Below are 20,611 nucleotides of genomic sequence, written 5' to 3'. Positions count from 1 at the left end.
CTACCAGGAAGTGATTACCATGCAGCTGTTCAGTGATGACAAGTTGACATCACCCTGGAGTGACCGGAACAGCATTGTGTAAAAATTGCTCTGCTTGTTCCTAAAATAAATTTAAAATAACCGAATTATTAAAGAAATGTTACTTAGAATAAGCAGCTTATGGACTATGGCATTCATTAAGATCTTTATCCCATTAAAAATTATGTGTGAGCACCCAACACATCAGCACAATTAAAATATATGTACAAATAGATACATTATACATATGTATGTATATATATATAGTATATATATATATATAAAACACATTCAAACACACGTATTTAATTATTAGGAAGTTACCAAAATCCAAAGAGTATTTCTGAACATCCCTATCTGATTTCTCTAAAAGGCTTCCTGTAGATATTCCTCTGGAAATAGTCTCTAGAATTTTAGTAATTTAATACTGTAAATGTGAACTATATTGGTGTCTGATGGCATTTAGCAATATGACATACATTTTATGGAATTTCGTAAATTTAACATTGTGAGGTGACCTAGTTTTTAGAAAATACTACCACTACTACATTATTTTTCTTTTTTCTTTTCTCTGTTTCTTCCTTACATTTTGGTAGTCAGTGACCCTAAGAAATTAAGTAGAAGGCACAGTCTCATTGTAATATGATTGGGCAGAATGTAAGCTCCCTGAGGGTGGGGCTTCTCTTTTTTTCTGTTCACTGCTGTTCTTTTCAGCTCTTGGCATATAGTAGGTGCTCAATAATACTTGCTGTTTAAAAGCTTGATGAATGCCACGGCGTAAGCATGTTTTTTTATTACCTGGAATTTCATTAAAATGAGTACTTCCATGGTTAGAAAGTACATTCTCAGCCTAGGAATGAAAAGCAGCCGCTGGTTTTAATGACTAATTGAAAGAAAAGAAATATTGAAGTCTAGAGAAGATGGAGATTTACTCCTTGCATACTCCTAATAGTACAAGCAATTAACAAAATTCCAATTGTTTATACTTAATAAGGGCTTTCTTAGGTTGATTGAATCTGGAAACCTGATCATTCACTGGTGCTGCAGCATTGGTTCTACTACATCAGGTGACTGCTTACATGTGCTGTTATGTTATTCACTGATAAAGCAAAACGTGGAGCAGCTCTTTGGTGGAAGACCTTGTGCTGTAAAGCGTGAGGCTCTATGTGAACATAGAGCCTTGTGGGGGAGACAGATGCTAAACAGATAATTACACAAAAGCAGTTTGACAAGCTCACAAGGTTCATGTGTTGAGGATGAGGCTACCCTGGTGATGAATCATTAGGTAAGTTAGAAAGATTGAGTTGTGAATTTAAAATTGTGTTAAACCATTTCCAGCATTATTTAACCTATCAGCCTAAATTATTACTACTTTATGAATTAGTTTCTTCTGTGATCCATAGCAGAAAAGTATATACTGATCGTAATGGAAATGTATTCTACTTTGTATTTCAACAACATATACACTAATGATACTAAATGACTATTTTTCATTGCTGTTATTTTATTAGGTAAAATATAATGTAATTTTCTCAGTAATATGGTTTCCTGTGTGTGTGTTTGTGTATGTATTTTGACATAGCCTGTGTTTAGAGTTAGCACAGAGGTGGTCTTTGCTCTTCCTTTATTTCAGGAGCATAACATTTGTAGTATGTAGGTTATCTAACTGATAAGTCTCAGTAAATTGTAAACTGTTTTTTGTATTAGCCTTTAAGCTTTCTAGGAAAAGTTAAACTATGTAGCCTAGGGGTGGGTGTTTGGAATAGGAGTTAGTATTCTATGTCTCACATCAGAGTGCCTGAGTTCGATTTCTGCCTCTGGCTTCTAAACCCAGCTTCTTGCTAATGTAGACCCTGGGGGGCGGCAGTGATGGCACAGTGGTCCGCTTCCTGCCACCCTAGATCTGGTTTGAATTCCCTGCTCTGTTGCTGGGGCCAGGGGAGTGGGGGCTCGGGGGTGGAGGGTGCATGGGGAATTGAGGATATTTGGGAAATGAACCAACAGGGAATGTGGGCTTTTTCTCTATCTCTCTGCCTCTCAAAAATTTTTTAAAACATATTGTTCATGTATAAATGCTTTTGTCAATCTTTCCATTGTTTTTCAAATATTTCTATGATTTTCTATGTGGAAACTAGTTGAATTGTAGAAACTTTCCACATATGCTTATGTTTTTGACTAGCAAATGATTGAAATATAATCTAGGAGTCTAAGCTGTGTCGTAGAGGCTCAGTTTTGTTATATCTGAGGGCAGTAAAAACATTAATTACACTATTGAGTGTACATTTGAGACTGGTTGTTACCCAAGTTTGCATGATTTTCTATGGCTCTTGCTGCATTTTTACTTCCAAAACCTCATTTATTTTTGATTTACATAGAAACAGTAACAAAACTGGAAAGGGTCTCAGTTTTGTGTTACGTATTTTTGAATGTCAATAAAATTTGCTTGAATTATTTAATGTAGGTATTTTTTGAGACAGTGCTAAGACCTCATTGTTTACACATTCCACTCCCCCTCTTACTTTTAGTTTTATGACTTTGCCCATTATTTTGAGGCTGATGATGGAAAAATTTCTCTTCAGTTTAATTTCTAGCTGCCTTTACTGAACATGTATTTCTTCCTGGGTTTTTCAGTCAGCAACATCTTATTGATTTGGATGACGATCATAAATTTTTGTGTGTGTTTAACAGCTTTATTGAGGTATTATTTACTTACTATAAAATTACTCATTTTTTATGTGTTTTTTAGTAAGGGCTTTTGTTTATTTTTAATATAATTTAATGTTTGTTTATTTTCATCTGCTTGGAAGACAGAGACCTACCTACCTGCCTACCTACCTATCTACCTGTGTTTCTTTCTGCTGCCTTACTCCTCAAAATGCTGGCAGCAGCCAAGGCTAGGCCAGGCCAAAACCAGGAACCCAGAACTCCATCTGGGTCTTCCACATTGGTGGCAGGGATCCAAGTAATTGGACTATCATCTGCTGTCTCCCAGGATACAATTGCAAGAAGCTGGATTGGAAGTTGAGTAGCTGTTACTCAAACTGACCCTATTTTATTTGAAAGTCAGACAGAAAGAGAGAGAGGTCTTCCATCTGTTGGTTTACTCCCAAAATGCCTATAACAGTTGGGACCGAGTCAGGCTGAAACCAGGAGTCTTCCACATGAGTGGCAGGGACCTAAGTACTTGAGCTCTCACCTGCTGTCTTCCAGTGAAAGTTAGCAGGAAGCTGGATGCAAAATGGAGCTAAGAATTGAACCTACACAGTACAGTGTACAAAGTGGGGCATTTCAAATGCCTTCTTAACTGATGTGTCACATGTACACTCCAGTGAATTTTAGTAAATTTACAGAATTTCCCTCTTGTTTCCATAATACAATTTTAGGATTTTTCATCAGTCCAGAAAGATATCTTATGCTGATGTGGAGTCATTATACATTCACACTGCTAGCCCATGGCAGTCAGGATCAGTCTACTTTCTGTCTTTTTAATTTTGTCCTTTCTAGGTGTTTCTTATAAATGAAATCATGTGGTATGTGACGCTTTGCATCTGGTTTTTAATCAGCATGATGTTTTTGAAGTTCATCCATGTTGCAGAATGTATCCAAATTTAATTCCTTCTTATTGTTGACTAGTACCCTATTCATCATGGTGTGTGATTGTTAATTCATACTCACATTGTATGACAATATTTGACATACAACATTTTGTTTAGCATTCACCATGTGATGGGCATCTAGATGGTTTCCACTATTTGACTATGCTGAGTAACACTGCTGTGAATGTTCACGCAAGTCTTTGGGTGATTATAAGCTCTCATTTCTCTGGTGGAAACCTCTGAGTGGAAATGCTAAGTCATAAAGTTATTTATAACTTTAACAAAAACTAACACACCAATTTCCAGAGTAGCTGCATCATTTATACACTCTTGTCTGTGATATGAGTGTTCCAATTTCTACACAGCCTCACCAACAACTTTTATTTTCTATCATTTTGATTGTAGCTGCATAGATCGCTGTGCTTTTCTTTTGCATTTTTCTGAAGGTTAATGATTTGAGTATCCTTTCGTGTGGTCACTAGTCATTTGCATATCTTCCTTGACAAAATGTCTACAATTTTTTTTACCCATTTTTAGTTGGGTCGTCTCTTTATTCTATGTGAAAGTTCTTTATATATATTCTGGATGGAAGTTGCTTATAAAATATGTAATTTTTTCAAATATTTACTTTCAGTATGTATTTTATATATATACATGTATATATATATATATATTAAGATTTATTTATTTACTTGAAAGTCAGAGTTACACAGAGAGAGAAGGAGAGCCATAGAGAGAGAGAGGTCTTCCATCTGCTGATTCCTTCCCCAACTGGCCGCAGTGGTCAGAGCTGCGCTGATCCAAAGCCAGGAGCCAGGAGATTCTTCTGGGTCTCCCACGCAGGTGCAGGGGCCCAAGGACTTGGGTCATCTTCTGCTACTTTCCCAGGCCATAGCAGAGAGCTAGATTGGAAGTGGAGTAGCTGGGACTCGAACCGGTGCCCACGTGGGATGCTGGCACTGCAGGTGGCGGTTTTACCCACTACACCACAGCGCTGGCCCCTTAGCATTTTTTGTCTTCATTCTCCAACCTCATCCTTTCTTAATTTTCCTCTTTCTTTTAATCAGTTCTCTTTGGTATTCCCATTTTGAACTATATAAGATTGCTACCAATTCATTCAGTTTTAATATTAATGTTATTTTTTCTGTTCACCTCAGTTACTTTTCAAATATATATATGTATATGTATATATATATATTACTTATTTGACAGGTAGAGTTAGACAGTGAGAGAGAGAGACAGAGAGAAAGGTCTTCCTTCCGTTGGTTCACCCCCCAAAATGGCCACTACGGCCGGTGCGCTGGCCGATCCGAAGCCAGGAGCCAGGTGCTTCTCCTGGTCTCCCATGCGGGTGCAGGGCCGGAGCACCTGGGCCATCCTCCACTGCCTTCCCAGGCCACAGCAGAGAGCTGGACTGGACGAGGAGCAGCCAGGACTAGAACTTGGCGTTTGCATGGGATGCCGGCGCCGCAGGCAGAGGATTAGCCAAGTGAGCCACGGTGCCAGTTCCCTCAAATTTATTTTTTTAAGATTTATTTATTTATTTGAAAGTCAGAGTTATACAGAGAGGAGGAGAGGCAGAGAGAGAGGCCTTCCATCCATTGGTTCACTCCCCGGTTGGCTGCAATGGCTAGAGCTGAGCTGAGCCAGGAGGCAGGAGCTTCTTCCAGGTCTCCCATGTGGGTACAGGGGCCCAAGGACTTGGGCCATCTTCTACTGCTGTCCCAGGCCATAGCAGAGAGCTGGATGGGAAGTAAAGCAGCTGGTTCTTGAACTGGCGCCCTTATGGAGCCAGAAGTTTAATGTAAACATTTCCATATGAGATGCAGGTATCTTAATCTCCATGCTAACTGCCCATTCCCCATAACTCTTAACTGTATTTGCTGAATATCTTAATTCTCTTGTAATCTAGAAAAGATACCATTCTATTCCAACTTTATTGTTCCTGTCTCTCCTGACTTATTGAAGACACCAGGGCAATTATCTTACTATAGGATTTTGTTTTTTTTACATTCTCTTTATTGTGTTGTTTAACGAGGTCCCTGGTAGTTTCTTTTTTTTAAAAGATTTATTTACTGGGGCTGGTGTTGCGGCAGAGCAGGTTAAGCCTCCACCTGTGACTCCTGTGTCCTTTTTTTTTTAAAAAAAAAACGAGGTTTATTTTTTATGTATTTGAAATGTAGAGTTAGAGAGAGAGGAGTGAATCAATCTCTCTCTCTCTCAGACACACACACACACACACACACACACACACACACAGATATCTTCTATCTGCTGGTTCACTCTCCAGGTGGTTGCAAGGCTGGGTCTGGGCCAGGCAGAAGAAAAGAGCCAGGAGCTACATCCGGTCTCCCACGTGGATAACAGGGCCCAAACGCTTAGGCCGTCCTCTACTTTCCCAGGCAATTAGCAGGGAGCTGATTTGGAAGTGAGGCAGCTGGAACTTGAACTGGTGCCAACATGGGATACTACAATCCCAGGCAGCAGCTTTACCCTGCTGTGCCACAATGCTGGCCCCTATTTTTATTATTTTTTAAAATTGTATGTTTTCATTTATTTGAAATACAGCGAGACAGAGACAGGAAGAGATGTTTATCTACTATTTCACTCCCCGGAAACTGGCAGTGGCTGAGGCTGGGCCAGGCTGAACCAGATTGGGAACAATCCAGGTCTCCTAGGTGGATGACAGAGACCCGAGACCCAGGACTTGAGCTGCCACCTGCTGCCTCCCAGGGTGGCCTTAGCAGGAACCTGGAACTGGAGGTGGAGCTGGGACTCAAAGCCAAGTATTCCAGTATGAAATGCAGGCGTCCCCAATGGAGTCTTAGCCCTGTGCCAGACACCCACTCTATATTGTCTCTTGTAATGATTGAAAATATAAAATACACCCATTTGGCCAATTTTTATGTTTTATAATCTAACATGTGTTATGTATCTAAATTAATAATTAAGGAGAAAAGGAAACTACAGAAGATAACAACAAAAATTATTAACTACAAAGTTGTACAATTAATAACTGCAGATTATTTTTAAAAGTTAAGAAGAAATTGGTGAGAGCTATATGAAGAAAAATCATAAAACTTGGGTTAAAATGAAAAAACATGGGCTATACATGGGGTCTTCTAAAAGTTTATGGAAAATGAATATTGTGATAAAATTGTGTGGATTTCAAAAACAATTTGCATAAAAAGCAACTTAGCTTTTAATTATACTTCCCCACTGGCTTTTTTAGTAGCCTCAAATAAGAAGTAGGGAGATTCATATAAATTAGAATTTGTGCCCAGGTGTATGGTAAATATGTAAATTGCAGCAGTATAATAGTGCTGTGTGGCTGACTAGCAATTATTTTGTGTACTTATACTCGAATATGGCCCTTTTATTTTAGTTAACCAGTAGTTCATTCTTCTCAGCAAAAATAGCTGAATATTTTTATTCAGTGTGGTGTAAAATTTTATTATTTTGAGTGTTTATATGTGGGTGTGTATGATGAGAAATAAATACACTTTTGGTTAGTGATCTTGATTCCCTTCTATAGACTTAAGAATATACATTTAGGTTGCAGAGAATAATTTCATTAGTTTTCTTCCTAAATTAGGACTTTTAAGAAAACACTGGTTATTAAAAATGTTTATTAAAAAAACTTAGAGGTGAGGGTGGGCTTATATATTTGCTGAGTTCTACTCTTGACATTTAACAGCTGTACTGTTTTAGGCTTAATTTGAATTTACTGATGAATTAGGTTTTCCTTGTTGAAGTCATATGTCAGAGACTATTAATTATATAATATAGGCTTCAGTAATGAAACGTATTGTATCTATGGAATAACAGACCCTAAAGTGTATTTTTAATATGAGAAATTTAGTTCATCTTTACAATGACTACAAATAGCAAATAGTATGAAAGTAATATTAAAAGGAATTTCCTTCATTTTTCTAACAGGGTCAGCATATTTCATTGGCACCTGTTCACAAGCTTGAAGAAGCTCTCTATGAATACCAACCCCTGCAGATAGAGACTTGTGGACCACAGGTTCCTGAGCTTGAGATGCTGGGAAGACTTGGGTAAGTGTCAAAAGAGAAGTTTCCATTGAGAGTTCAGGGCTTTGTTGTTACTTTTTCTTAAGTCACACATTAATATGTTTAGAAATTGAGTTTATAGAAATTTCAGTCTTTTGCAAAAAAAGAAACATGCTTAATATGAAGTTTTATTTGGTACATTAATTTTTTTGTGGATTTGTTAGGTCTCTTGAGATTGAGACTGTGTTGCCTTTGTTCTTTGTTAAGGCTGTCCCTGGAAATATTGAAGTGTCTGTTCTTTTTAAGGTCGTCACGTATATGTTTTCCAACATTGAGGCTTAATTTAGACAGTAATAAGGCAGTAAAAGTACCAGTTGGACTCCTTGCCATGAAAAAGGTTAGATGTGTGCTATCAACAGTGAAACTACATTCATGATACATGAGTTACAAAATACATTTTATGAAATGTTCTGATGTGCAGTAGGTCCAGTGGCTCAACAGTCACATTAAGTGTATCTATTTTGGAAATGTCTTTGTGACTCATGAATGGGTTCAGTACCAGTAAAGGGTGATCAGACAGCTTGTTTGCCCCTCCCACTATGTGAGGACACAGGCAGAGGCACCAGGAATGAGAAAATGGGCCCGCAGCAGACACTGAATCTGGCAGTACCTTGATTTTGAACTTCCTCACCTTCAGTGTTGTGAGAAAAAAATTCAAGTTCTTTGTAAGAGACATTATTTTGTTATAGTAGTCCTAATGGAATAGATTAGGATCATGATTTGCACACATTTTCTCCTATTTTGCTGTCTGCCTTAGTTTTAAGTTTTAACCGGGGTTTGGATTCATTTTGAGTTAATTTTTGTATATGATGCTAGTTGAGGGTCCAACTTCATTTTTTTGCTTGTGGATATCAGTTTTCCATGCATCGTTTTTTGATGACTGACTTTTCACTATTGAATTGTTCTGGAATTGTTGGAAATCATTGACCTTATATATCATAGTTTATATCTGAATTCTGTTGTGTTGGTCTGGATGGCTTAAATGTCTGTCTCTGTGCAAGTCATACAATTTTGATTACTCTAGCTTTATAGGTACTTCTGAAACCTCTTCAGAATTTTTTCTGTTGTCTTTTACTGAGTCTTTCAATCCGTGAATATGGGATGTCTTTCTGTTTGTTTTTTTTTTAAATTTCTTTCAGAAATTTTTTTGGGTTTTCATTGTATAAGTTTTTCACCTGTTTGGTTAACTTCTAAGTAATTTATTATTTTTGATGCTATTTAAATGAAGCTGTTTTCTTAATTTTTTGATTTTTGTATATTCACTTTGTATACTGCTACATTACTGAATTTAACAGTTCTAACATTTGCTTTGTAGCATCCTTAGGGTTTTCTACATATATTATGTTGTCTTGTGGAAACAGGTAATCTTGCTTTTTCCCTTCCAATATGGATTCCTTTAATTTCTTTTTCTTGCCTAATTGCTCTAGCTAGTATTTTCAATATTATGTTGACTAGAAGTGGGCAGCCATACTTTATTCCTAATTTTAGCAGGAAAATCTTTCTGTATTCTTCATTGAGTATGTTGCTTATTAAGAATTTATAAAATATAGCCTTTATTGTATTGAGGTAGTTTCTATTCCTAGTTTGTTGAATGTTTTTATCATGAAAATGTGATGAATTTTGTCAGGAACCCTTTTTTTTTTTTTTTAGATTTATTTATTTATTTGAAAGAGTTACGCAGAGAAAGAAGGAGACAGAGAGAGAGAGGTCTTCCATCCATCCACTGGCTCACTCCCCAACTGGCCACAATGGCTGGAGCTGCACTGATCTGAAGCCAGGAGCCAGGAGCTTCTTCTGGGTCTCCCACGCAGGTGCAGGGGCCCAAGGACTTGAGCCATCTTCTGCTGCTTTCCCAGCCCATAGCAGAGAACTAAATTGGAAGTGGAGCAGCCAGGATTCGAAATGTCACCCATATGGGATGCCAGCACTGCAGATGGCAGCTTTACCTATTATGCTACAGCACCAGCCCCATGTACACTTTCTTTTTTTTGTTTGTTTATTTTTAAGGATTTATTTATTTATTTGAAAGTCAGAGTTACACAGAGAGAGGAGAGCCAGAGAGCCAGAGAGAGAGAGAAAGAGAGAGAAAGTGAGAGAAAGAGAGAGAGAGAGAGAGAGAGAGAGGTCTTCCATCTGCTGGTTCACTCCCCAATTGGCTGTGCTGATCTGAAGCCAGGAGCCAGGTGTTTCCTCCAGGTCTCCCACACACGTACGGGGCCCAAGGACTTGGGCTATCTTCTACTGCTTTCCCAGGCCGTAGCAGAGAGCTGGATTGGAAGTGGAGCAGCCAGGACTCGAACTGGCACCCATAAGGGATGCCAGCACTGCAGGCCATGGCTTTACCCACTACGCCACAGCACCAGCCCCTCCACCCCCGTATCCTTTCTTAATCAAGATGATCATATTGCCTCCCTTTATTCTTTTAATGTGGTTATATATTACACTGATTTATTTTTGTGTGTTTATTGAACCATCCTTGCATTCCACATGGTCACAGTGTACCATTCTTTTAATATGCTGCTAAATTCAGTTTGCTGGTATTTTTCTGAGGATTTTTGTATCAGTTCATAGTAGATATAGGTATATAGTTTTTTTCATCCTTATTGAAGTATAATTAAGAAATAATAGTTGTACATGTTCAAGATGTACAATGTGATACATATTATAGGAAGAGTACCACAATCAAGATAATTAGCATATCCATTACCTCACATAGTAACTTTCTACTTTTTTGTTTAATTTTGGGGTGAGAATGCTGATACTTAAGACCTACTTTAAAAAATTTTTAAGTATACTACTATACTTTGACTGTTATCATTATGCTCTACATTAGGTCCGCAGAGCTTGTTTTAATCTCTTAACAACAAGTTTGTACAATTTTACCAACATTCCCCTTTTCTCCCATTCCCTGACCTTTGATAACCAGTGTTGTACTCTCTGCTTCTGTTTATTCAACATTTGTACAGTACAGATTGAATTAGTTCACTTTTTATAACTTTAAAGTAACGAAGAGAAGTTACTTTGAGAAAGAAAGGATTTATTTCATCTCAGAGTCAAGGTTATAGGATCAGGTGGCCTCATAGTCTGGCATCTGGTGGAGGGTAGTTACAGCAGGGATACAGCAACAGCCAGGAAGCAATAGAGAGAACCTGGACTGAACTTGAACTGAAATACTCAAATCTCTCCGGAGAACCCAACCCCAAGGGTGTGCCCCCAAAATTACTCAAAGCTGTCCTGTCAGCCTGTCTCTCAGATGCCATCATTAGAGATTGTGATTCCAAAGAACAATGTTCTTTTTCTTCTTTTTTATTTTATTTATTTACTTGAGAGGCAGAGTTATAGACAGAGGGAGGGAGAGACAAAGGTCTTTCATCCACTGGTTCACTTCCCAGATACCCACAATGGCTGAATCTGAGCTGATCTAATCTTCCGGGCCTCCCACGTCAGTGCAGGGCCCAAGGACTTGGGCCATCTTCCACTGCTTTCCTAGGTCATAGCAGAGAGCTAGATCGTAAGAGGGGCACAAACCGACACCCATATTTTATATGAGCACTACAGGCAGATGCTTAACCACCATACCACAATAGCAGCCCCTATGTTATTGTTCTTGAATAAAACCTTGATAAAGGAAAAAAATCAATCTATACTGCTGTGAAATTTTTAAGTGGCAGTTACTGTGATCTTTTAAAGTTAGGTAACCTTGAGAAGTAGATGAAGAGTATGTGAACATTTCTTATTCATCAGGTATTATAAATATGTAATTATAGTTCAGATTGCACTGGGAGTACTATTGAAGTTTATTCAAGGCAATATGTTAACATGCTTATTTAATTCACTGGTAATGAGAGCAAGTGTTTGGGAGTCTTACTGATAATTGACCTCAGGCTATGGCATTAGTAGTTTAGGAAGATCTCATTGTTTGGCATTGTGAGACTGTCCTTTTAGTGGTCAGCTGGCTTTCCAGTTAATACTTCACTACATTTTACCCAAAGAAGGGTTATTTCTTAACTAATACAAATGATGAACATTTATGACTCAACTTTATCAATGTCAAATTATTAATTAAATATTACTATAATTAATACAGATTATCTAATATGAGTTCTTCATTTGCAACTCTATTAGAGAAATAAAGAAAAGATTTGTAGGCAAAGTGCTGTAAGCACTTCATTGCTATTTTTGTTTTCCTTTATGTATTTCAGCAGATATAGGTAATATAACTTCTTAACATACCCCTAAAGTTTCTAAAAATCAGTTGGCAGTTGAGTTATAAACAAGGCATTGAAAAAAGATTTTAAACATTTATAATGATTTTACACAATTTTTTCTTGGATTCTTTTTATGAATTCATCTCACATTTTAACAAATTTCCATTTTGTTCAAATACTTGAATAATATTCAAAACATTCAAAACTTATAAAGCCTTTTATGTAGCATATATAAGGTTTAAGCCAATGTTTAAAAGTAGCCTTGAAAATATTATATGGTAAAGCATTGAAGTAGCTTGGTATATTGTAAAAGTTAAAGCTTTACAAAACACAATGTAATTTGTGTTTGACAACCTTGTATTTTCTCTGTAAATAAGTGTAATATAGGTTAAGTTGAAAAGTGAGAATGGCTGTATCCGTTTTATGTGATTATTTTCACTCTGTGAAATTTTAAAGATAAAATATATTTCTTTAACATACATTATTCTTTGTTTCTAATATATGAATTTAAATGAAATTATTTGCTAAATCTGTAAAATGAAATTTCAGTCAGAATAATAATTTAATGATTTCACCTGGAACCTGTGTGTATTTCTTTGTGATAGAGTGTTGTAGCAAAATACACATGTTCATTTTTGTCTTCTGTTGACATAACTAAATGCAAGCTCTGTACTATCAGTCATGAAGCTTTAAAGTAGGATGGCTGTAATGTCGAGCTAGATACTATTTTCTCATATATCAGTCTGATCAAGTCTGTTACTATTTTCATTTTTTTGTCATCATCTTCATGATCTGACCCTCTGCATCCTGCCTTTCTTAGACTTAGTAGTTGCTAAGAATTTAATGATGGCTTCACACATTTTGTGATATTGTACATGATGTTTTATTTCTAGTTCTTTTTAAAAGTAATTAAATTTTATTTATATGAAAGGCAGAGAGACAGATAAACAGAGATCTTCTGTCCACAGGTTTACTTCCAGATTCTTACTGCATCAAATGCCCATCTCTTTTTCATTTTTGGGACAGCATCCTCCCAATCATTTCTTTCCTTTTTTCTTTTCTCTCTATGGATTGTTTACTTCCTCTGTCCCCTCTTCTATTTGGATAGTAAGTATTATTTTCCTTTATTTGTATGAGCCAGCCATGCTGTGACTATGAATTAACCCTTGAAAATTTTAAAATTTGCTTTTAGTTTTTTGTTCTACTGATATTGTTTATGATATAAAGTAGTTTAAAATCTCTGAGCAGTGAAATATATCGGTGAGGTTGTTCTACTTAGAAAGTCCTAAACCAGTGCAAAACTTTATATGTATTTATATCCTTATTTTTCTGTAGCTTCAATTGTTTTCATTTAATCTTTAATCCACCTGGAATTTATTATAAGTAGGATAAGATAATCTGTACTGTTTTTTAACATAGTAATTATAATTTATTTAATCTTCATTTATGTGTTGCTACTTTACCAAATATGAAGTCTTAACTAAACTCAGAGTTTTTCTCTACTGTCCTTTGTTTTCCCTCAATTTATATTTCAGTGTTTTCACAGTATCACATTACTATTAATTTAAATTCATGGTATGTTTTAATATTAACTGGTGTATTCATTTCCTATTGCTGTATATCAAAGTACCACAATCTTAAGTAGCTTAAAACAGCATGCATTTGGTATCTCAGTTACGATCAGTTTCTGTGGATCAGAAGTCTAAGCAGGGAGTGTCTAACTCTGTACCCTCTAACGTTGTTTACACATGGCTGTGTCCAGGTAGGCCTCTCCGGGTACTGTGGGCCCATCTGAACGAGGTTCTGGCTCTTCTTTCAAGGTCGTTCATGTTGTTGGCAGATTTAATTTCCTTCTAGATGTAAAACTCTTGGTGACTTCCTTCTTCCAGACCAGCAGGAGGAAAAGCTCCTCCTTTGTAAGTGCTCCTTATTGATTAAGACAGTCCTCCTACCCAGATAACTTCTCTTTTTTATTATTTACTCACAGTCCACTTATTTGAGAGATTAATCCTATCTGCAAAACACCTTTAGATATATAATATAATGATAGGACACAAATTATAAACTCATTATTCTATTCACACTCAAGAACTGGAATTATGTAGCATGTACAATGGTGGGATGTCAGAATTCTGCCAACTACAGTTAGGGTAGTTTTCCATTGTTTCTTATCTTTTTCAAAATTTTCTTAGTGTTTTTATGTATTTACTTTCACAAATTTGTTGGCAAAAGCAACAAACCACTCTTCACTTTCAAGTTTTCTATACACTTGAAAATTTTCGTTATAAAATATTGAGAGACAAATAAACCAAACTAAAAGGTACCAAACCATTAAGACATAGCCATCATTGCTACCCCCTAGATAATAACCAAACACCGCCATTCCTTTGGGGATTTTATTTGGAATTGCTTTAAACTTACAAATTGATTAGAAAAGAATGGATGTTTGACAAGTATTTAATTTTCATATATCTGACACATTTTAATGAAAATTTTTGTTACACATGTCTGATATTGTGGCAATAAATTGTTTTCATTATATTTTCTTCTAGTAATTACTGACCTATATGAAAGCGATTCAATATATATTTGGTATGTAGCAGTTTTCCTGAACTCTAATAGTTTTAATAGCTCTAGTAGATGAATATCTGAGGTGTTTTTTTTTTTTTTTTTTTTTTTTTTTGACAGGTAGTGTTAGACAGTGAGAGAGAGAGACAGAGAGAAAGGTCTTCCTTCCATTGGTTCACCTCCCAAACGGCCACTATGGCCGGCGTGCTACACCAATCTGAAGCCAGGAGCCAGGTACTTCCTCCTGGTCTCCCATGCGGGTGCAGGGCCCAAGTCCTTGGGCCATCCTCCACTGCCTTCCTGGGCCACAGCAGAGAGCTGGACTGGAAGAGGAGCGACTGAGATCTAACCAGCTCCCCAACAAGGACTAGAACCCAGAGTACCTGCGCTGCAGGCGGAGGATTAGCCTAGTGAGCCACGGTGCTTGCCTATATCTGAGGTTTTATCTGGGAATAACTCACCTGGATAACATTATTTTTAAAAATACTGTATTTTAGACTTCAATTTCATTATTTTACTACATTTGGCTAGAAGTTCTTGGCCTAGTGTTCTATAATTCTGATTACTACAGTTGCTTCTTTCTGATTTTTCTGAGAATCTCTGAAGTATTTCATCATTAAGTATCAAATTTGTGATATCTTTTCCTTATCATGTAGAATAAGTATTTTAAAAATCATATGGAAGAACTTCATTCTTTTCTGGGAGATTCCAAGATGATGGAAGAGGAGAAGGCATACTGCCTAAAAAGGAAATATAACAGTGGGTACCACAGAAATAAAAAGAATCATCAGAAATTACTACAAAGAGCTATATGTCATCAAATGAGAAAATCTAGAAGAAATGGATAGATTCCTGGACATATACAACCTACCAAAATGAAACATGAGCCATAAAACATAGAAAACCTAAACAGACCGATAACTGAGGTGGAAATCGAATCAGTAATAAAGACTCTTCCAACAAAGAATAGCCCAGGACCAAGTGGCTTCACTGCTGAATTCTACCAGACATTGAAAGAACTAATTCCATTTCTTCTCAAGCTATTCAAAACAATTGAAAGGAAGGGAATCCTCCCAAACTCCTCCTGTGATCATAAGCGAGCATCACTCTAATTCCTAAACCAGAAAAAGATACAATAGAGGGAGAACTATAGACCAATTTCCCTGATGAACATAGATGTAAAAATCCTCAACAAGAATGCTAGCTAACTGAATCCACAACACATCAGAAAGATCATTCACCGGGACCAAGCGGGATTCATCCCTGGTATACAGGGATGGTTCAACATTCACAAACAATAAATGTGATATAGCACATTAACAAACTGAAGAACAAAAACAATGTGATTATTTCAGTAGATGCAGAGAAAGAAATCGATAAAATCCTTTTCCTCCTTTCATGAAGAAAGCCTTAAGAAAATTGGGTGTAAAAGCCACATTCTTCAACACAGTCAAGGCAGTTTATTACAGACCAACAGCTAGCATCGTATTGAATGGGGGAAAGCTGGAAGCATTCCCACTAAGATCCAAAACCAGACAAAGATGCCCACTTTCACCATTGCTATTCAGCATAATCCTGGAAGTTTGAGCCAGAGCAGTTAGGCAAGAAAAATAGATCAAAGGGATACAAATTGGAAAGGAAGAACTCAAATCATCCCTATTTGCAGATGACATGATTCTATGTTTAGACGAATCAAAAGATTTCACTAAGAGACTATTGGAGAAAAATTTGGTAAAGTGGCAGGATATAAAATTAACACACAAAAATCAAGCCTTTGTATACACAAACAGTGTATACATAAACATGGCTGAGAAAGAACTTCTACAATCAATCCCATTCACAATAGCTACAAAAAAATTAAATACCTTGTAATACATTTAACCAAGCAAGTAAAGATCTCTAGCATGAAAATTACAAAACACTAAAGAAAGAAATTGAAGGCAACACACATACACAAAATGGAAAAATCTTCTATGTTCTTGGGTTGGAAAAATTAATATCATCAAAATGTCCATACTACCAAAAGCAGTTTACAGATTCAGTGCACTTTGAATCAAAATACCAACAGCACTCTTCTCAGATCTAGACAAAAGGATGCTAAAATTCATATGGAAACATAAGAGACTCTGAATAGCTGAAGCAATCTTATATGACAAAACAAAGCCAGAGGCATCACAATACTGGTCTCAAGACATGCTACAGGGTAGTTATAATCAAAACAGCCTGGTACTGGCACAAAAACAGACCAGTGGAACAGCAATCAGTCCATGCATTTACAATGAACTTATCTTTGACAGAGGAGCTAGCATCAGTTCCTGGAACAAGGACAGTCTTCAACAGATGGTTCTGGAAAAAACTGGATCTCCACATGCAGAACTGTGAAGCAAGACCCCTACCTTACACTTTACACAAAAATCCACTTAAAATGGATCAAGGACCTGAATCTAGAACGTGATACCATGAAATTACTAGAGAACATTGGGGAAACTCTTTAAGACATTGGCATAGGCAGACTTCTTGGAAAAGACTCCAGAAGCACAGTGAATCAAAGCCAAAATTGACAAATGGGATTCCATCAAGCTGAGAAGCCTCTACACTGCAAGAGAAACATTCAACAAAGTGAAGAGGCTGACAGAATGGGAGAAAACATTTGCAAACTATGCAACTGATAAAGGATTAATATGCAGAATCTATAAAGAGCTCAAGAAACTCAACAACAACAATCTAGTTAAGGAATGGGTGGGGCAGTGCTGTGGCTAGTTTGCTAAGCCTCTGTCTGAGTTGCTAGTATCCCATATAGGCGGCAGTTTGTGTCCTGGCTGCTCCTCTTCTGATCCAGCTCTCTCTGTGGCCTGAAAAAGCAGTAGAAGTTGGCCCATGTGTTTGGGCCCCTTGTTCCCACCTGGAAGACCTGGAAGAAGCTCCTGGCTTCAGATCTGCACAGCTCCAGCTGATGGAACCATTTGGGGAGTGAACCAGCAAATGGAAGACCTTTTTCTCTGTCTCTCCCTCTCTCTGTAACTCTACCTCTCAATTAAATACATAAATAAAAAAAGAGAAATGGACAAAAGACTTGAACATTTTTCAGAAGAGAAAATTTATAAGGTTGATGGACACATGAAAAAATGCTCAGGATCCCTAGCCATCAGAGAAATGCAAATCAAAACCACAATGAGTTTTCACCTCACCCTAGTTAGAATGGTTCTCATACAGAAATCAACAAATAGTAAATGCTGGGGAGGATGTGGAGGAAAAGGTACCCTCCCTAATCTACTGTTGGTGGGAATGTAAACTAGTATAGCTGTTGTGGAATATAGTATGGAAATAGCTCAGAAAGCTGAACATAGATCTACCATATGACCTAGCAATCCTTCTCCTGGGATTTTACCCAAACAAAAGGTGAAATCAGCAGATGAAAGATTTTTGTACCCCCATATTCACTGCAGCTGAATTCACAATAGCTAAGAATCAACCCAGATGTCCATCAACTGATGACTGGATAAAGAAATTTTGGTATATATACACTATGGAATACTACTCATCACTTAAAAAAAAAATCCCATCTTTTGCAACAAAATTGATGCAACTAGAAACCATTATACTTAATGAAATAAGCCAGTCCCAAGAATGGCAGACACCATATGTTTTCCCTGATCTGTGGTAACTAATAAAATACCTACAACGTAATGTATTGAAATGAAATGGATATTTTGAGATTCGAAGATTGTTTATAGCCCTTGTCTTAACAGTTGAGGAACAGTGTTTTTTTCTTCATACTATTTGTTGAACTCTTTACTTAGTGTATGGTTAATCTGATGAGTACAAAGTAAACTGAAAATGTATCTTTGCAAAAATTAAGAGTGGAAATAGGAGAAGGAAGGGGAAGCAGAATAGGGGAGCGTCTGGGAGCAGGAAGGGTGGGGTGGGAACTATCACTATGTTCCTAAATCTGTATATATGAAATTTATGTATCTTAAATAAAATTAAAAGAAGACATTTATATCATGAATAACTAAGTCTTTTATTCTTTAATTTTGAGTATGTTGTATATAAGTAAATAAGTAGATAGCTACTTATTTAAAATAGTTGTGAAGAAGGGCCAATCTAGAAGTGATTTTGAACTATAAGTTCAAGAAATTTAAGTGTAATAAAATTGATGCCAATCTGTAGTACCTTACAAATTTACCACTTGAGAAACTAGAATCTGTTTAATTAGCTTCATGAAATTATAATTTACTTATAGTAAAATACCTAAGTAATTACATATTTCAATGAATTTTAAATGCATACAATAGTACCACCCATAGTCATGACATAAAGTATTTCTATTATTTGCTCTCACTATGATTTTGTTCTTTTGTAGAAATCGATCAGAATTTTTATATTAGTGGAAAATGTTACTTATATTCAAAGATTTCCACAAGATGATATGTTGTTTTTTGTACTGTTTCTTGTTTAAGGTTTTGACCTATTGAGTTATTTATTATACCTGACTTGCCTAAGAATAAAGGTATTTATTTAAGTTCCCATTTAAGTTAATATGTTAGTTTTACAAAAAGTCTCAAGAGCATCAGAAAAACAAAGAATATGGAAAATTTTCCAAAAAATACAATATCAATGTGCATATAATATATAATATATTTAATTTTTGTTATACTTGGTTTAAATTATGGAAGTATTACTAAATTAATTTTTTTTGCTAAGCCATGACAACAAAACATCTTTAGTACCTGTTTTTGTTGGCATTTGAAGTAGAAATCAACACATATATCAACATGAACCTTTGTACTTAAAGTTCTAGTTTGACTCTAGTCTGGTAAGTTTTAAATCTTTTTTATGCAGTCATGGAAAAAAATATGTTTCTGCTTGAAGCAGTTGTCAAACAAGCTTCTTTCATCAACAGTCAGACACAGGGCAGCTGAATGCGGCTGTTTAGTCTGGAGCAAATGCTCATGAGATCGCAAGGTCACTGAGGAAATGTAATTATGCAGTGATTCCAGAAGTTTTTTATAGTGAGGACTTTAAGTGTATTAAATCATAATACTAATTAAAATATATAAAGTGAAATATATTCCAAAATTAATCTCAGAAAAGCAGCACTATATAAAATAAGCTAAATTATAATAGTGAAATATAGTTTTAATTCAGATTTTTACAGGACCCTAAAAAATCAAGTTCAATTTATTACTGGAATTTGGTTATTCCTCCCAAATCACTATAAAATTCTTTAGACCCTGTAGGCCCTATTTATAATTGTCTCCATTGGGAAATGAAACCTCCTGGTATTTAGCCACAGTTAACTGAGAAAACAGTTGATTCTGTAGTGGTTCCTTTCCTTCCATTATTCATTTGCTTATCACTCAGCAAATATTTATGAAGTGCCTACCGCATACCAGTTACTCTACCGGGCCGAGAGAATAGCAGTGGACAAAACAGAGAAGAACATGTCTATTATCCTGAAATTTATGTTCTGCTGGGCCAACCCAACAATAAAAATACATAATTGAATCTGTTAGGTGATGTATTCAGGTAAACAGAATCAACAGGGTATATCTATATAAGTGAAGATTTATTTGGGTAATTGTTTCATGTGACTGTAGAGGCCATGAAGTCCCATGATATGCTGTCTGGAAGCTGGAGAACTAGGAGAGCTGAAAATGTAGTCTGAGTCCAAAGCCCTGAGAACCAGAGAAGACAGGAGAGTTTGAGGCTGAAGGCCCGAGAATGGTGGTGAGGATAGAGGTCCCAGAGTTTGAAGACCCAAGAATCTGGAGTTCTGCCCCCTGAGTGCTGGAGAAAACTAGTGTCCCTGCTCCAGAAGAGTGAGTTTGCCCATTTTGTCCCGTGTAGACCCTCAGTGCATTGGTTGATGCCTGCCCACATTGGTGAGGGGCTTCTTTTTGACTTATTCTGCAGGTTGAAATGCCATTCTCTTCCGGAGCACCCTCACTGACACACCCAGCAACACTGTTTTACTAGCTATCTGGGCATCCCTCAGGCTAGTCAAATTGTTCCATGCATTAATCATTGCACATGTTAACTAGTACGTTGAAGAGAAATGTAGCAGAATAAAGGGACTGTTACTGACGGGAGCTGGGTGGTGTTGATCAGGTAGTGATGAGTCCTTGAAATGATATTTTCACAC

The 20,611-nt window shown here is 36.6% G+C and overlaps 1 protein-coding gene across 5 annotated transcripts in view; it reads left to right on the top strand.

The window, feature by feature from the left end:
* Nucleotides 1–20,611, top strand: part of MNAT1 (MNAT1 component of CDK activating kinase) — a 235,352-nt gene that overhangs the window by 146,727 nt on the left and 68,014 nt on the right. For all 5 annotated transcript variants that reach the window (XM_089322594.1, XM_089322593.1, XM_002719546.6 and 2 more), the window contains one exon: nucleotides 7,554–7,675. In XM_089322594.1, the coding sequence (XP_089178720.1) occupies nucleotides 7,554–7,675 (122 nt within the window). The remainder of the gene's footprint in view (nucleotides 1–7,553; nucleotides 7,676–20,611) is intronic.

Source organism: Oryctolagus cuniculus, chromosome 20, assembly GCF_051225735.1.
Source record: "Oryctolagus cuniculus isolate XC-2025 breed Fujian yellow rabbit chromosome 20, ASM5122573v1, whole genome shotgun sequence".
Classification (NCBI taxonomy): domain Eukaryota; kingdom Metazoa; phylum Chordata; class Mammalia; order Lagomorpha; family Leporidae; genus Oryctolagus; species Oryctolagus cuniculus.
Note: the sequence above shows the minus strand (reverse complement) of the source record. Positions and strands in the feature narration are given on the sequence as shown.